The sequence below is a fragment of the Terrapene carolina genome, unplaced genomic scaffold (genome assembly GCF_002925995.2).
Source record: "Terrapene carolina triunguis isolate 2854851 unplaced genomic scaffold, T_m_triunguis-2.0 Scaffold33623, whole genome shotgun sequence".
NCBI lineage: Eukaryota > Metazoa > Chordata > Testudines > Emydidae > Terrapene > Terrapene triunguis.
The window spans coordinates 3,440-21,256 of record NW_020697974.1 but is presented as its reverse complement, the minus strand read 5'-3'; the positions used below and the strand labels follow the sequence as shown (position 1 = coordinate 21,256).

Here is a 17,817-nt window from a genome sequence, read left to right as displayed (position 1 = left end):
TCCAGACCCCAGCTAGGGCAGGGGACAATCTGGGCCCTCCCCTTTAAGGTGGGATTTTTTGCCTGCCAGATGCTCTTGGTATCGCCCATGATGAAATGCTGCCACCTGGTGTCAGGCTCAGGTACTGCACCCTTGGGACCTCATGGTTCTGTCGCCCCCCCATAACATGTGCTGTGTCTTGGCTCCAGGGTCTCCCCCAGGGTAGCAGGTGTTGGGGTGCTGGGGTTATTGCGGGGTGCGATTACAGGCCTCACCTGTCACAGTGACGTTCACAGCCTGGCTCCTGGGGGATGGGATCCACCTGCCGCTCATGTTCGCCTTGTACCCGCAGCTGAATTCCCCGGTGTTGCTGGGACCGGCCCATGGGATGCTGAGCACAGAGAAGTTCACAGAGCTGGTACTGGGCTCTGTGGTGCTGATCTCAGACCCTGTGTCCCCAGAGATGATCTCAGCTCCGTCCTTGTAGAAGTGAAACCTCCTCTCACTGGTGTTCCCAGGGGCCGTGCAGGTGATGAGCAGGGGGAGCCCTTCGCTCACCACTCTGGACAGGGGATCCACACTCAGCTGTGGCTGGGGAGGGGGGTCTGAGGGGAGCAGGACAGGGCAGAGGTCAACAGAGAAACCACAGTGCTGAGTGTGGGGAAGGGGCGGCTGTACTGTATAATGGGCACTGGGGACAGCAGAGGGTGGGGGTAGGGAAGGGCGGCTATACTGTATAATAGGGACTGGGGGCAGCAGAGGGTGGGGGTGGGGAAGGGGCGGCTATACTAGATAATGGGCTGTGATGAAGTGGGGGATTTTTTTCCTTGTTTTCCAATGGTTTGCATGCGGAGGGAGTGGGACTCAGTGTCCCTGGGTGTTACTGGTTTAACGAGGGGAGGGGAGAGGGAGTTTGTTGTTGCAGAGGACCGGAGAGGGAACTTGGGACCCCAGCTGATGGCCTGGAGGAAGGACACCCCAGCAACTGGTGACCTGACGACCCGGAGGCCCAGCTCAGGAGTCACAGCCAGTTCTGGCCAGTGGGAGGACAATGGGCTGCGGAGAGAGGACCCCGGTGACCTGACCAGCCGGTTCCAGCCAGAGGGGCCAGAGGACAGAAAAGGGGAGAGGAGGCCGAGGTGACCCTGTTTTACCTGGACAGAAGACAATGGCCAGAGGCCGGGCTTGGGGCCGGGGGTATCAGATGCCCAGCTGGGAAGCAGGGGGGCTCTGGGCTGGAGAGGGGGAGCAGGCAGAGCCCACCTGGATGCAGGGAGACTGGGATGTGCCGGGCTGAGGGAGGCCAGGCCTGAGGCCCGGAGAGTTTCCTGTGCTGTGTTCAATGCTCAATAAACCTCCTGTGTGACGCTGTCTGAGAGTCGCTCCGGTCTAGAGAACAGGGCGGGGACGGGGGGGGGGGGGGCCCCCCCCTCCCGGGGGGGGGGGCCCCGGGGGCCAGAGGGAGGGGGCTCCCCGGGGGGGCCCACGGCGAGAGACAGACGTGCTAAGGCTCAGAGAGGTGGGGCTCCAGGAGGTGGAGGGGCCTGACCCCGAGAGAGAGTGGACCCCCGAGAAGGGCTGTCTCACTGGAAGGGGCACCCCCCACGGACCGCATGGGGCCAAGAGTGGGCACAATCTGTGAGTCCGTGACATGGGCACTAGGGGCAGCAGAGGGTGAGGGGTGGGGAAGGGGCGGCTATACTGTATAATGGGCACTAGGGGGCAGCAGAGGGCGGGGGGGGCTGTCTATAACGTAGAATGGGGGCTGTGGGTGTCTGTACCAGTCACGCTCAGTGGCACCGGCTCGCTGGGGGGTGAGCGGAGGTGGCGCCCGTGGAGCTCTGAGCTGTACCGGCACCGGTAGGTCCCGCTGTCGCTGGGGGTGATGTTCAGGGGGAACCAGGGCCCCAGTTGCTCTCGAAGTGTCTCCCCGTCTCTCAGCACCCAGTGGGCCCGCGGGATGTAGGGCCCAGCGGGGACAACGCACTCGGCCGTCACCGTCTCCCCCGTCACGTAGAGCAGGAGGGGTGGGATGAGCCGCAGGGACGGGGCGGCCAGTGCTGGGAACACGGAGACAGCGACGGGGTCGCTGGCATAGGAGAGCACTTCCCTCCCCTGGATCAGCTCCACGTAGGTGCAGGCGAAGGACCGGGTGGCGTTTCTGGTGCCATTGGCTTGAAGATCCTTCTGCCAAGATGAAGCGTTTCCCAACTGAGATCCTAGTGGCTCCCCATTCTCGTAGAGCCCGTACTTCACCGGGGAGGCACCAGGGGGAGCCGAGCAGTTAATTTCCAACCTGTCTCCAGCCACGTAGGCCGGATAGTCCGGAGACAGGGACCCCGAGGGCTTCCCAGGGGGATCTGGGGAGAGAAACGTGCCTCAATCTCGGCCTCCTGCCTGAGAGGGTCTCCGAGCAGCCCAGGGGGGAGCTGAGGACAGCGGGTCTTTGCCCCCCTAGCTCCTGCAGGAGGCCGGCCCAGGGCATCCCACCCCCAATGGTCAAAAACCTTCTCCCCATGGCCAGCCCCCAGCGAGCCCAGCCCAGCTCATCTCATCTCATCCCCTTTGTTCTCTTGCCTCCTTTGGCCGCCATCGCTCAACCCCTCCCCTCCTCCTGGCTCGGTGGAGCTCAGCTGGGGGACGGTTCACCCCAGCCTCTCTGGGGTTCAGCGCGCAGGGGAATGGGGTGTAGGGGAGCCAGGGACGGGGTGCAGGGACGCAGGGGGCACAGGGCAACAGGTGCAGGGATGCTGGGGGATGGAGGGCAGGGATGCAGAGGTGATGGGAAATAGGGTGCAGGGGGAAAGGGTGCAGGGGTGTGGGGGATGTGGCACAGGGGGATGGGGTGTAGGGGAGCCAGGGGACAGGGTGCAGGGACGCAGGGGGTGCAGGGGCGACATGAGTTGGGGTGTGGGGGATGGGGTGCAGAGGTATGGGGTGCAGGTGGATGGGGTGTAATGACACGGAGACGGGCCGGCTCTCCCCGGATGGCACCTCTCGCCCGGCGCGCAGTGTCCAGTACACACAGACGTACAGCCCGACCGTCCCCGTCTCAGCCCTGAGCTCCAGCCGGGCGCCCCCAGTCGGCTCAGGGACCCCGTCAGCGATCAGCCCCCCTCACTGTCTGTAGAATCTGTACCCAGCCACCCCCTCACCCCAGGGAGCCGAGCACCTGCGGGTCACCCGCTCCCCTGGGCCATACACGGGGTGTGGGGGAGCCAGAGTGAGCCAGGGGGCAGGGGGCGGCTCTGAGGTAGATGGAGAGAATGGGGTGGGGGAGAGGGAAAGAGACAGCTCGGATGAGACCCCCCAGCTCATTTGCCAGTGAGCCCAGAGACGGGTCCTGCCCCCCAGTAAGCCTGTGCCCCCAAACCCCCCCATTCGCCCCCTGCAGCCCAGCTCCCCGGGGTTGCCAGCACCAGAGCTGGTGTCACGGGGCAGCACCCGGTTAGATCGCCAGTGAGAGGTGCCCCCCCGGGTGGCTCTGATCCCCCCCCCAGCCATGCCGGGCCACTCACAGAGCTGGGTGCGTCCCTATGACCAGCACCACCCGCCGTGGGTCAGGCTGTGGGAGCCGATGGATTCAAACCCCAGGGTCGAGCCCCATGGCCCGGGCCCCACCCGTGGGCACCACGTTGCACCAGCACCTCCTGCTGTGTGACTCCGGGTCCGTCCCGGGGCAGCCGGGGGAGGCTGGGGTGTAGCGGGGTCAGAGGGGGACGGTGCGGGGTTCCCATGGTGCTCTCGGGGGGCTGCGATCTCACAGATGAGGCAGCCTGAGGGGTGGGAGGGAGAGAGATCAGAGCTGGCTTGGGGATGGGCTATGGCAGTGGGGGGCAGGCTGGGAAGGGGCGGGCGGGCAGGTGGACAGTGCTGGGGGATGTTCTTACGTCAGAGTCGGGGTGGGCTGGGTGAGCTGAAGGTTGGCTGACCGGGGTGTGCAGAGGAGCACGGGGGCGGCTGGTGTAGGCAGGGTGGGTATCTGGCAGAGATACCCAGGTACCGATCCCAGATCGCACCAGCCCCTCTCCCCACCGGATCTGCTGCTGTCTGTCTGCCTCCCTCCAAAGGGGCCCAGCCGGCCGGTCTCCCCTCTCTGCCTCCCTCTGGATCAGCCCCGTCAGTGGCTTCTCTCCCCCCGACCCAGTGCCACCCTCCGGAGGGACGTGCACTCACCCAGCACCAGGATGCGGACGGGGTGGCTTGGCCTGGATGGGATCTCCCGCCCCGATTCCAGGAACCGGTACCCACAGCTGTATGCCCCGGAGTGCGATGGGGCCAGGGGGGGCAGCCGAAGGGCACGGCTAAGGTTGAGTGGGTCAGGACCGGGTGCCTGGGAATCTAGGTTCTGACCCTCGAGAATCTGGATCCTCGACAGCGTTTGGCCCCTGGGAGCCGAGCACGTCAGGGTGACGGAGTCGCCGGGGATGTAGCCGGGATGGGACGGGGACACAGAGAGCTGGGGGGCAGCTGGGGGGACTGGGCGACATGGGAGAACATGAGACACAGGGAAGCCCAACCAGCTGGGGCAGCCGGGAAACACACACAGGGCAGGGCTCTAACCCTCTAGCAGGGGGCGCAGGGAGACACACACACACACACACACAGACACACACATACAGCAAGAGTAGGTTGTTAGCTCTCTCTCTCTCTCAGACACACACACACAGAGCAGGACTCAGTAGTAGGTTGTTATCTCTCTCTAACACCCCCCCCCCACCACACCAGCAGTAGTATGTTGTGGTCTCTCTCTCTGTCTGTCTCTCTCACACACACACACAGCTGGGCTCACAACCTCCAGCAGGGGACGCAGGGACACACACACACCGCAGTAGTAGGTTGTTATAAAATCATAGAATATCAGGGTTGGAAGGCACCTCAGGAGGTCATCTAGTCCCACCCCCTGCTCAAAGCAGGACCAATCCCCAACTAAATCATCCCAGCCAGGGCTTTGTCAAGCCTGACCTTAAAAACCTCTAAGGAAGGAGATTCCACCACCTCCCTAGGTAACCCATTCCAGTGCTTCAACACCCTCCTAGTGAAAAAGTTTTTCCTAATATCCAACCTAAACCTCCCCCACTGCAACTCTCTGTGTCTCTTTGACACACACACAAAGCAGGGCTCATCCCCTCCAGCAGGGGGCAACAGGGACACCCACACCCACACACCCCTCAGCCCCTCCAGCAGGGACACCTCCCCACCCAACCGCAGTTCATTGTGATGGTCGTGGGGTGGGGAAGGGGCGGCTATACTGTATAATGGGCACTAGGGGCAGCAGAGGGTGGGGGTTGAGGAAGGGCAGAGGAAGAAGAGATTTGTGTGTGTGTGGGTGTCTCAGCGCCCCCCCTAATCCCACTGCTCATTCAGGCTGTCTGGCACCACCTGAGATGTCGGGGGAGACCCCGGCGGGAGCATCCCAGGGGTCAGAGCCTCACCTGACACTGGTACAGTGATCCGGTTACTGTTCTCGGATGCAATCTCCTGCCCTGCCTCCCATCTCCAGTACTGACAGGTGTAGGTGCCGTCATTCCCGCTATGCGCTGTGAGTGCCATCTGGGCCCCCCCTCTGGCAGCTGGAAGCTCTTCAGGGGTCTGATCCCCTCTGTGCTGGTGGAACCTGAACCCCGCCACCTCCTCGCCACGGGGGGCTGAGCAGTTGAGGGTGACCTTCTCCCCGGGCAGGTACACAGGGAGCTTGGGATGCAAAGAGAGTTTGGGGGCCAGTGGAGGAGCTGCAATAGAGAGAAAGGGGTCAGTGCAGAGGGGCAACCCCCCAGAGTCAAGAGAAGTCGATATGGGGAGTCCAATGATCCCCCAGCCTGTGACATACCCCACAGAAAACACCCCATAGGGCAGATGACAATCCCCAGTCTGAGTGGAACGGCATCTCACAACTGGCAGAGCTGTGGGGGAACGGCTACAGCACCTAACCAAATAAGCACCTCAAAATACAACAGGCAAAATTCCTGGCGAGACTTCTGAGTGATTTACAAACGGAAGTGCTGAACTTTGAGCTGTTCAACTTGGAGCAAATGAGCCTTGACAGGCCCACATTTGGCAAAGGCGAGGATATGACGCCAGAAAGACCTGGTGGTCTCCATAAATTTCCCTACTTAGGAAAAATAAAGGTTACACTCCTGGATAACTGAGGACGAGACACAGGAAATGAGCTGCGGTGCTAAAGAGTGAAAAATGTGCTGAATGGTATAAATCAAGGCCGTGGTTTGGTAGTTTAATACTAATCGTTCATGACGATGGATGTTGAATGGTCTTTTTCATCTTCTGTCCTTCCCCCACAATCATGGGTATTTCCAGTGCTGGGCACATGCTATGGCCCAGTGTGTAGATCTTCCCCCAGGAGCCGGCAAACCAACAGATGTTCCCTAGTTTGTGTTTGCCGCAGTCACATGTGTCTGGGTCACTGGACTAGCCCCACTTCCACAGATTGACTTTGGACCTGCCAACTTTTGTTCGGAGATGATTTAAAGATCTCCAGGTCGACCAATCCTTCACTCCTCTGGGGAGGCATTCGGCAAATCGCTCTACATTCTGACTAGGTTGGTGAGTATTTCAAGTCGTGTGTGCCATGTTTCCAGTTGTGTGGCCGTGGATCTTTTTAAGCAATTCCATTACAACTAGGAAGCTTTTCTGTGATTTCAGGGCCACCATTGGCCATGTACTGGATGTCTGGGATGGCAAACGCATGCACATCACGGCCCATGTCAGACTGTCTCAATCTGCGAATCCTGCTGAACACCTACCACTGCAATATGTGGAATGGGAAAAATAAGGGCTGTTTTATTAGTTTATTCTTCATAGTTCATAACAATGTAGGTTGAATGGTAAAAGAATCATGGAGTTATGTTGGTGTAATGCCAGTGATTTATAACAACATAGAAGAATGAAAATAACTTATGTACGTTTGGGTAAATGTATAACTGGAGACATGGGATGACAGACATAGAAGGACAAATTAATGTATAAAAAGAAAGTGACCGAGGGCCCAAAGTGGAGAACACTGGTCCAGAGACTGAGACAAATTTGGAAACTTGGGGCCCTACCTGTTCAGTCCGATCTGGCTTATTGTTTGATCGATGGAAGGAGTAGGGGGCCTCTCCAGAACACACATGCCAAGGGCAAAGGGGTGCTGGAGACAGGGCTGGACTCACCAGTCACAGTGATGGAGACGGATTCACTCTTCCCTGACAGGATCGCTTGTCCAGATCGGATTATCCAATAGGCACAGGAGTACGCCCCAGCATTCCCAGTCATAGCCGTGCGCTCCAGCCAAGCCCCCTCATCCAGCTCAGAGATCTGCTCCCCTCTTTGATGGTAGAATCTGTATCCCTTCATCTGCTCGCTGCCAGGAACTGAGCAGGTGAGCTTGATACGTTCCCCCTGAAAATAGATGCGTTTCGGGGGGTCCAGAATGATTTGGGGGGCTGGCAGGGGGCGTGGGACACCTGGAGAGAATGAAGAGCACAGAAAACAAGGAGAGAAATGGAAGGGATCTGAATGAAGAGCACCTGGCTGATTGTGCAAATAAAATGGGGAGCTGTCACATACCCCTTGGGCAAGCGAGGTGGAGAAAGAGCCCCAGAGATTGACTGTCCAGCCCCCTGAGGTCGACCATCCAGTTGCCTGGTCTCTCCTTGCCATGGGATGCTGTGATGGCCAAAAGCACATCTGGGTTCCCAGAAGTACTGGATCCATTCATGGAGGACAGGTCCATCAATGGCTCTTAGCCAAGACTGTCAGGGACACAACCCCATGCTCGGGGTGAGGCTGAACCTCTGACTACTACAAGACACGATGGAAACCTGGGCGGGATCCCTCCATAATTGCCCTGCTCTGAAGCTCTGGTATGGGCCACCATTGGAGAGAGGCTACTGGGCTAGACAGACCAGGGACCAGCATGGCAGCTCTTATGTTCTGATGCTGGTCCCTGCTATCACATGCTGAGAGAAAGGGGCCTCACCTGTGACTGTGATGGAGATGGGCTGGCTCTCTAGGGAGGAGATCTCCTGCCCAGGTTCGGCTACCCGGTACATACAGGTGTACGAGCCAGAATCCTCCATGCCGAGTCTGCCAATCTGGTAACTCTGAGAGTCCTCCAGCACCTGTCTTGTGCATGCCACTTGTTCCCCGGCCTTGAGGAAGCAGAACTGCATCTTCTTCTCCCAGCTGGGAGCTGAGCACGTCAGGGTAACAGAATCTCCGGTGGTGAACTCAGGACCCGTTGGGGACAGCCGCAGAGTTGGACGAAAGGTTTCCGGGAGCACAGAAGGCCCTGAAGAGAGACAATGGGGACTGAGCCCTCCAACAACCCCCAGTGCTATGGAGCTCCCGCCACCCAATATCAGGAGATGGCTGATGTGTCCAAAGGGAGATGACTCTCATGTTCATTTGCTACCATGCCATATTTCCCTCCCTGGTCACTAACGTTTCTTCCCCAACCCAGAGATGTTTTGTTTGAGGAGCATCAGCTCTGGGTTCACCCACTTTTCATTTACTGATTGTGCCGAACTGGGACTGTTTTTAATGTGGTCTTTGAATGCTGAGAGGGGAGTGTGGCTGGGAAGGCAGGGGAGTGTGGCTAGGATGGTCTGCATTGGGGGATGGGAGACTGGCTGTGAGGGAGAATACCTGAGCATGTAACGTGAGAACCCAGGAAGGGGTTAGAGGCCAGGTGACACCTTTGCCTGGGAAACTGAACAAAGGCTGGGGAGAGAGGTTCAGAGCTGGCTGGGGGAATGGCTGGGAGGCAGACGGGACTCTGACCTCCCAAGGGGGCTGTGGTGCTCTGGGACCCCAAGATGCACCTAATTGGGGGGGTCCTGTTGTCTGTACCTGCAGGACCTATCCTGGACTGTGTTCCTGTCGTCTAAATAAACCTTCTGCTTTACTGGCTGGCTGAGAGTCATGGTGAATCGCAGGAAGCCGGGGGTGCAGGGCCTTGTGTCCCCCCACACTCCGTGACAACTGGCAGCAGCGGTGGGATCTACTGCACCCCGTGGATGGCGCTTCCTGCAGTAAGTGACTGGGGAGCAGTAAAACGAAGGGGGATCGACGGGGACCAGGTGGGCTGAAGAGTCAGAGAGAGACGGTTATCACCCCTGGGAGTGTGTGACCAGAGAGAAGGACTTTTGCAGTAACAGGGTCCCCCGGGGGATTGCAGCGAGCGGTCCCAGGGGTGGAGGAGTCTGCAGCTCGACCCTGGCAGAGAGGTAGTGACCTGAAGAAGGGCTGGCACCCTAGGGGTTCCCCTGGAACGGTGGAAAGCGGAGAGCACAGGCCGGCGAGTGGCCAGCCGGAGGATGTATGCTAAACGCCTTAAGAGCGACCTGGTAGAGCTGTGCAGGCAGAGGGGGCTGCGCATTGGGAGGTCCACCAAAGAACAGCTAATTGCCCAGCTGGAGGAGAGGGGTCGCTTGGATGAACCGAGCCCTGACCCTGAGGGAAGCCGCCCGGCGGATGCAGCGTGGGCCCCGGGGCCTGACATGGCTGGGAGGGGTCAGACTGCTTCCGAGGACATCCCGAGACCCTGCCTACCTATACCTAGGGGAGGGGTTGGGGGAAGCCCAGCGAATACCGAGGGCACCCTGACCCCGGCGGCCAGCAGGGGATCGTCCTGGCGGAGCTCCCCGTCCCTGGAGCGGAGGCGGCTGGAATATGAATGGAAGATGAGACGAGAAGAGCTTGAGTTAAGGAAGCAAGAACTGAAGCAGGAGCGGGAAGAGAAGAAGAAACAACGTCAGCATGAGCGGGACCAACGTCAGCATGAGCTGGACCAACGTCAGCCTGAGCTGGAACAGGCCAGGCTGAGGGGCAGCGAGCCCCCGGCTCCGGTGAGTGAGGGGGGACCCAAGACTGCAAAGAGCTTTGATAAGTGCTTCCTGGCCCAGCGTAAGGAGGGGGAGGACATGGATACCTTCCTGACGGCCTTTGAGAATACTTGCGAGCTGCACTGGGTTGACCCTGCAGACAGGCTCCAGTTTCTCATTCCCTCACTGGACTCCACAGCCAGGGAGGTGTACAGCCGACTGAAAGGGGCAGAGACAGGGGACTACGAACGGTTCAAAAAGGCCCTGCTCCGCGAGTTTGGGCTGACCCCTGAGATGTACCGGAAAAGGTTCCGGAGTCAGCGTAAAACCCGTGAGGTCACATACCTACAACTGGCCAACCGGGCGCAGGGGTATGCCCGCAAGTGGACAGCTGGGGCCCAAACTAAAGAAGACCTGCTTGACCTATTCGTACTGGAGCACGTGTATGAGCAGAGCCCATCCGACCTGAGGCGATGGTTGATGGACCAAAAACCAGAGAACCCGCAGTACGCAGGCCAGCTGGCCAACGAGTTTGTGAACAGCCGGGCAGGGGATAACAGGGAGGAGTCCCAAAGGAACAGTCCCACCACAACGCAGAGAGAGGGTCACCATGGGACCTCCCAGTGGGGAAATATAGAGAACCGCCACCAAAGGGGAACATCCAACGTCAGGTCCATCCGACCCGCTCGAGGGGACCTACGGGACATGGGCTGCTATCACTGTGGCCAAAGAGGCCACATAAGGGCCCAGTGCCTCAGGCTCAGGGACAGACTGAGCGGACCCAACCCACAGAGGGTTGACTGGGTAGAGACCCAGCCGGACGAGGGGCAGCATTCCCAGGCAAGGGGGGCTGGCAGCGTACCACCTGCTAAGAATTGAGGAGAGCTCCAGACCAGCTCCTCTGGGGGTCTGGATGCTCCAGACTCAGGGTTTTTGGTTTACAGGGTAGGCGCGGGGCTGTCCCTCCAGAGAGAGTACCTTGTTCCCCTGGAAGTGGATGGGAGGAAGGTCAATGGATACTGGGATACGGGTGCAGAGGTGACGCTGGCCCGGCCCGAGGTGGTGGCCCCAGATCGGGTGGTGCCCAACACCTACCTGACCCTGTCGGGGGTGGGCGGGACCCCCTTCAAGGTGACCGTGGCGAGGGTACACCTGAAGTGGGGGGCCAAGGAGGGCCCCAAGGACATGGGGGTACACCCGTATTTGCCCACTGAGGTGTTGAGGGGGGGACCTGGAGGACTGGCCAAGCAACCCCCAGGGTGCCCTGGTTGAGACCCGTAGTCAAAACCGGCGAGGGGCACTGCACCCTGGCCTTGGGGAGGGTATCTTGCCCGAGGCGCAGGACCCTAACCCGGTGGGGAGGGAACACCCAGGGACACGGCTCAGGGAGGCTGCGGCTTCAGACCCAGTCGGCGAGAGAGAGCAGGTGGCCATCCCTGTCCCAGCTGCTGAGTTCCAGGCCGAGTTGCAGAAAGATCCCTCCTTGCGGAAGATAAGGGACCTGGCCGACCTCGGTGCGGTACAGACCATGGGGAGAGGTGGCTGGAAAAGGTTCCTGTGGGAGAAGGGGTTCCTGTACCGAGAATGGGCTCCCACAGGGAAAATGGACTCGGGGGGATCAGGAGGCAGCTGGTGGTACCCCAGAAGTATCGCTGCCAGCTGCTGGGCCGGGCCCATGACATTCCCCTCTCAGGGCACCAGGGAACCTGGTGTACCCAGCAGAGGCTGCTACGAAACTTTTACTGGCCTGGGGTCTTTGTTACTGTCCGACAGTACTGCCAATCCTGTGACCCCAGTCAGAGGGTGAGGAAGGCCTGGGACAAGGGGAAAACGGCTTTAGGACCCTTGCCCATCATAGAGGAGCCTTTCCAGAGGGTGGCCAGGGTCAAAAGAGGGGCTCTGAACCAAGAGAGCCCGAATCACACAGACCTCCAGACTGGAGCGCTGGGAGAAGACCCCAGCCCAGTTGGAACCCCAGGGTTATTGGGGTGGGAAAAGGGCACGGGCCACATAAACCTTCCCGCATGTGAACTATGAGTGTCATCGAGCAACCCCGACCTAAAGGGGGGCGGGAAACTGGAAGGGCCTGGTCTAATTCTCCCCAAGGAATGGGAGGGTTGTTGGAGCATCCACGGGAATGGGGGTAGGTTCGAACTTCCCCAGGTCACTGGCTGAAGTGACCCCGCTCAGTTCGGTCTCGAAGGGGGGAGAGATGTGACGAACTGGGGACTGTTCTTAATGTGGTTTTTGAATTCTGACTGGGGAGTGTTGGCTCGGAAGCAGGGGAGTGTGGCTAGAATGGTCTGCACTGGGGGATGGGAAACTGGCCGTGAGGGAGAATACCTGAGCATGTAACGAGAGAACCCAGGAAGGGGTTAGAGGCCAGGTGACACCTTTGCCCGGGGAAACTGAACAAAGGGGAGAGAGAGTTTCAGAGCTGGCTGGGGGAATGGCTGGGAGGCAGACAGGACTCTTACCTTCCAAGGGGGCTGTGGTGCCCTGGGACCCCAAGATGCACCTAATTGGGGGGTCCTGTTGTCTGTGCCTGCAGGACCTATCCTGGACTGTGTTCCTGTCGTCTAAATAAACCTTCTGCTTTACTGGCTGGCTGAGAGTCATGGTGAATCGCAGGAAGCCGGGGGTGCAGGGCCTTGTGTCCCCCCACACTCCGTGACACTGATTTTCTCCGTTTTGTTGCCCGTTTCAGGGAAGGTTGATTGGTCTTTAAAGACCATCAGGTGACGCTCCTGGGATAAGGCAGGTTTGAGCCGACAGCTAACCCAACAGGCCAACCTGTGTGCGGTCTCTTTGGAGACAGTGAATTTAATAATTCCTGTGAGTCTCCCAGCAGCAGGACTGGGAACTGCATGGAGATGCCTCTGGGGACACCGATTGGGACCTGCAAAGCCAGGTTTGGACTGGCAGATCTCAAGGAGTTTGCCGGCAAGGCCGACAGGTGGGAATGTCAGGGAGGTGACGGACATTTCAGCAGCACCACAGCTCTCCCTTGCTGAGGAGAGCGTCACAGGGACTTAGTTGCTAACACGACCTCCCTTGACAAACCAGCTCTCCTGGACAGGAGCTCTCTGATTGCCCAGAGCAATCACATTGCAATGGCCGAGCATTTTAACTCAACGACCCTCTGGTGCGATTCTGTTCCCACCTTCCTTCAGAAGTTCATTCGAAGATGGAGACCAACTGACCACAGCGAAGGTAAAGAATCCCCCATCCAAAGTGGAGTCTGCAGTCTGGCCCAGATACCAACCCCCCAATATCAGACAGGATTCATCAGCTCTACAGACAGATTGCTCAGTCCATCACAGACATACCAGTCAGTAGCCCACAACACCTCCAGTCTGCAGGCCAGATGTCTGAACAGCCATCGCCTGACCCAAGAGGTGTAGATGGAAACATGACTCACCTGTCAGATGGATTGAGAGGGGAGCACTCGGCCGTGACTGGATCATTCTCCCTGAGACATTGATCTCATAGCTGCAGGTGTAAGTGCCGGTAGCGTCCAAATCAGATTGACGGAGCTGGAGACGGGCACCCGGCTGTGAGACAATGACATTCCCCTGCCTCAGGAACTGGTACCCTGTAGCCACGTGTCCCAGAGGGGCCAAGCATTCGATGGTAACAGGGATCTTCCCGGGGGGATCAGAATTCGCAGAGATGGATGGAGCAACAGGGAAATCTGTGAAGAGCAACAACAGGAGAGAAGAGGGAGTGTTAATGTACCGAGAGTGTGGAAATAGCAGAGCAATTGGTGATGAGGAAGTGGGGTCTAGAGATCAAGTCAAGGCATGGCTGGGAGCCAGGACTCCTGGGTTCCGTCCCCGGCTCTGAGAGGGGAGTGAATTTCAGTTCTTGAAAACTTGATAAAACTAGAAGGAGGAGAACCAGGCAGTGAAACTGAGCTGATGCCCTTGACAGCAGTTAGATTGCTGGTTGTGTCTCAGCCACTGTAGGGGGAGATATGCCAGTGACCCCAGCTCAACCAGCCCTAGGAAACAGATGCACCAGTCGCTAGGGCCAAGCAGGGATGGCTGCGCTCCGAGATGGTCTCCCACCCAGGTTTATGCTTTTGGGATCCCCATCACAGCCATGAGCCCCAGCTGAGCACCCCTGTTCTGAGCAGGGAGATCTGCAGAGACCTGCATCCTGATTTAATCGCAGAAGCCATATCTCCCTCCTGGGAGCCGAGCACCGGAGAGTAACATGCTCCCCAGGTAGATAGACAGAATGCTTAGGGGCTAGAGAGAGCGTGAGGGCCGTCTGCCCCCTGCACCCCAAGGGGCTGTCAGAAAGCGTCCTAGGAGATGCTGGTTCAAACCGGGCTCCTTTAGGGCCTGATGAGGTGAAAGGAAGAGGCCCCCGGCTTGCACTCCAGAGGCCGTGCTCACGCAACGTGGCCGGCCCAGTGCTTGTGGTGGGACCACGCGGACAAAATATACAAAGTAAATAGCCTGAAATAGATCTCAGTCATCATTGTTCTTACTTTGCCTAGTGGTAAATTTCAGTTATGAAGGTTGGAAATATTTCTCTGTTGTGTTGTGTGTGGGCAGCGAAATCGGTGTTTACTGACAAAAATCGAATGCAGAATGGACTCCCGTTCTGGACTATGTCTGCCAAGATGCACAGCGGTCACCCCTCTAGTTGAACTGCTGCAATGCAACAGGGGGGGCTTAGTTCTGAGCGGGGGGCTGGCCAGGAACGGAGAATGGGGCCATGAAACACCAGAACTGAAACTCCCATCAGGCACCACAATCACTCCAGGCAGATACAGGATACGAACAGAGCCAAAAATAAAGCCTTTTGTTTCAAGAAGGAGGAAAATGTCTCATTCCGATCCACAATGTTTAAATGAAATGTTTTGACATGTCCGCAATGAATTTCAACCCTCCCCTCCCATCCCATGCAAGGACTTTGGAGGACTGAGTGAGAATTCAAAGAACCACAAGCACTATTCAACAATGTGCCGTATTTGCAGTTAAAGGCCAGAAGGGACCATCATGAAGCTCCTTCAAGCCAGAATCAAACCAGTGACCTAAAACTTAGCCACGTTCTTGAAATCTACAGTCCACCTCACCACCAGCTCAGGTGCTGAGGAATCTCTAGAGCTCAACAGGTTTAGCTTAACCAAGGTGTAGTGGGGTGGTTATCTGCTCCTGCCCGGGAGGGCTTAAACCAGCCCTTCGAGAGGGCTGGGGCAGGGGGAAAAGCTGGGCTGATTGGGGGAAACAGCCTCAGCTGTGGCCACGCCCCCAAACAGACCCAGCTGGCCCTATACAGGCCAGGGAAGCCAGGAGCAAGCAGGTGTAGGTGTCTGTAGAGGGAGAAGGGCCTGGCTGCTGCAGGATTAGCAGGAACCTAGATTTGGAGCAGGCCTGGGGAAGGGCCAGAGGAGCTGGGAGCTCCGGCCTGGAAAGCCCCAGGCTGCAGGCCTGCTAACAGGTCTATTAGGTAATGGGGTTGCAGGGGACAGCCCATGGGTAGACAGAAGCAGCAGGTCCAAACCCCACTTTGCCTGTGATGAGTGGTGTACACTGCAGTCCACCCCAGTGAGCGGGGGCTGGACGGGGACTGGCAGTAGCCTAAGGCTGAGGTGAAGTGGGGATTGTGGGTGGGGGTTCCCCTGGGAGGGGGAGACCCTGAGACTGAGGGGTTCTGCAAGGGGGGGCAGAAACCCAGTGAAGGGGCACCAGGTCCTGGGAGGGACACGGGGGCCAGAGTGAGGTAAGGCGGATCACCGGCCTGCAGAGGACGCTCCGGAGCTGGGATGAGCTAATTCCCACCGACAACCAGCAGGAGGCGCTGCAGGGGTGATTCCGCCCCCCCTACACAAGGTGAAGGGGTGATTTGATTGCGGTCTATAAGTACCTAACGCGACGACAGAAATCTGATACCACAGGGCTTTTCAATCTGGCAGCCAAAGATCTAACAGGATCCAACGAATGAACGCTGAAGCTAGACAAATTCAGACTGGGAATAAGGTGGAATAAGGGAGGCCAGGGGAATTCACCACCGGAACAACGTACCCACAGTCATGGTGGATTCTCCCTCGCTGGCTATTTTTAAAACTAGTTGGATGTTTCCCTAGAAGATCTGCTCCAGTTCAAACAGGAATTACATTGGGGACTGCCAATGGAGACGGGACTAGGTGATCACAGTGGCCCTTTCTGGTTTCAGAATCTGTGAAATGGTTTTGGTTTGTTTGGGGGGGTTCATTATTTTTTTGGTGTAGGTGGAGCGAAGGTAAGGAGACCATCCATCAAGGGTAAGACCCTGGGGGTGGAAGTGAGCAGGCTGGTGACCCTCCCCACACATGAGGGACTAGGCTGGGGTCTCACATGTGATGGGGACGGGGATCCCCTATTAGATAGCAGGAGAAAGGGGACTCACCCAGTACTGGTACCAGGACAGGCTGGCTGCGCGCAGAGTAGATGGGCCGCCCGTCTCTCACTGCCCAGTACTCACAGCTGTACGCCTCGGTCTTCCCCGTCTCAGCCGTCAGGACCAGCCAGGGCCCCCCGGACAGGCCAGTAGTTTCTGTGTCGACCCGCTCCTCGCGCTGATTGTAGAACTGGTAGCTCTTCACCGCCTCCCCGCCAGGGGCCGAGCATCTGAGGGTGAGACGCTCCCCCGGGACGTACACAGGGTGCTGGGGGTCCACAATGACTGTGGGGGCTTGCAGGGGGGCTGAGGAAGGGCAGAGAGATTCAGCAGCTGTTACACTCCCCCAGCCAAGTGCTGCCTCCCAATTCCTGCCCCCCTTGGCTGTAGCCTGCAGCCTGTCGCAGCTCTCCGTTCCTCCCACACAACAAGACACCTGGTGTCTGCCCCCCATAGGCCCCAGAGCTCTGGCTTCATCCCTCCTGGCTTCACACCTGCCCCTGTGCTCCATGGGGATGGGGCAGGAGCCACTGTCACCTCTAGGGGGTTCTGGTTCCCACCTGGCCACACCACACGTCACGGGCTCCGCCAGGCATGGAGCAGCTCTGTCAGCTCCGTGAGGGCGCTGAGATGAGGGAAGTGGAAGTGGGGGTGGGGAGATGAGAGGAGATGGCAGCTAGGGAGAGAGACCTCCCCCATGGAAACCCCCAGGCTCAACCCCCCCTCCCGGCTTGCAGCCAGCATTGCTGAGATTTCACTCTGCATGTGGCCCTGGGGCCGGGTTAGAGTCTGTTTTTGGGGTGCTCCATTTCAAGCAGCTTACAGGAGTCTGGTTCTAAGCAGGGGGGTGGGGTGGGGTGGCTGAACCCTATCAGAGAATCCAGCCCCTATAAGGCCTCCAGAGGACCCCAGAAAACGGAGCCCCCCACAAATTACCAGTCACTCTGGGAAGTCTTTCCAGGGCCCCCTGCAGGTCCTGAAGCTGGGAGCCGAGTGGAGCATAAACAGAGTGAGATGCACTCAGAGGTGCGGTGGGGTGGGAGGTCCATGCACATGATGCCTGGGATGGGGGGGGGTCCCTGCACACAGTGCCTGGGACCCCACAGTGAGAATCCAGGCACACAAGCGAATACTGGAATCAGTGTCCCCTGTCTGGTCCCATTCCCCACCCCTCTGGGGCAGGATCGGAGCTAGCCCCCCTGCTAGGTGAAAGGCCCCATGTCCCATTCTCTGACCCAACCAGCCAGGCCCCCCGCCATGGGGCCAGACTGGAACTTGAAGTCTGCCCCATCGGGTGACCCCCTTTCATGGAGGGGACCCACCTGGACGGACAGCTGGGGTGTGTCTGTGGATCGGGTCCCTCCTTACCTGCAGGTGACACCAGCTGGGGAAGGATCTGGAGAGAAGCTGAAGGAGAGAAGAGACAGGGAGTGAGTGCTCTGGGGACGGCACAGGAGGGAAGGCCGCACAGCCGTTCACTCCACTTTCCCCCTCCCTCCATTGCTCACTGCTTTCCCCCTCTCCCCTGCTTCCTGTGTGAGTCAGGAGGGACTCAGCTGCAGAGCCGGGGCTGGGAGCTGCAGGCACCTGATGCAGGTAGGAGGTGGCCCTGGCTGAGTAG

General features: G+C 58.6%; 1 protein-coding gene across 1 annotated transcript; it reads right to left on the bottom strand.

Annotated features, from left to right (window-relative positions):
* Window positions 1-254: 254 nt before the first annotated feature.
* FCRL5 (Fc receptor like 5) lies at window positions 255-17,603 on the bottom strand (the record flags this gene model as incomplete). Its single annotated transcript, XM_026663437.1, has 8 exons — window positions 255-584; window positions 1,761-2,339; window positions 5,415-5,711; window positions 7,149-7,442; window positions 7,958-8,269; window positions 13,225-13,497; window positions 16,206-16,502; window positions 17,565-17,603. Coding segments are annotated over 8 exons (2,421 nt in total), but the record flags the coding sequence as incomplete, so codon positions are not given.
* Window positions 17,604-17,817: the final 214 nt, after the last annotated feature.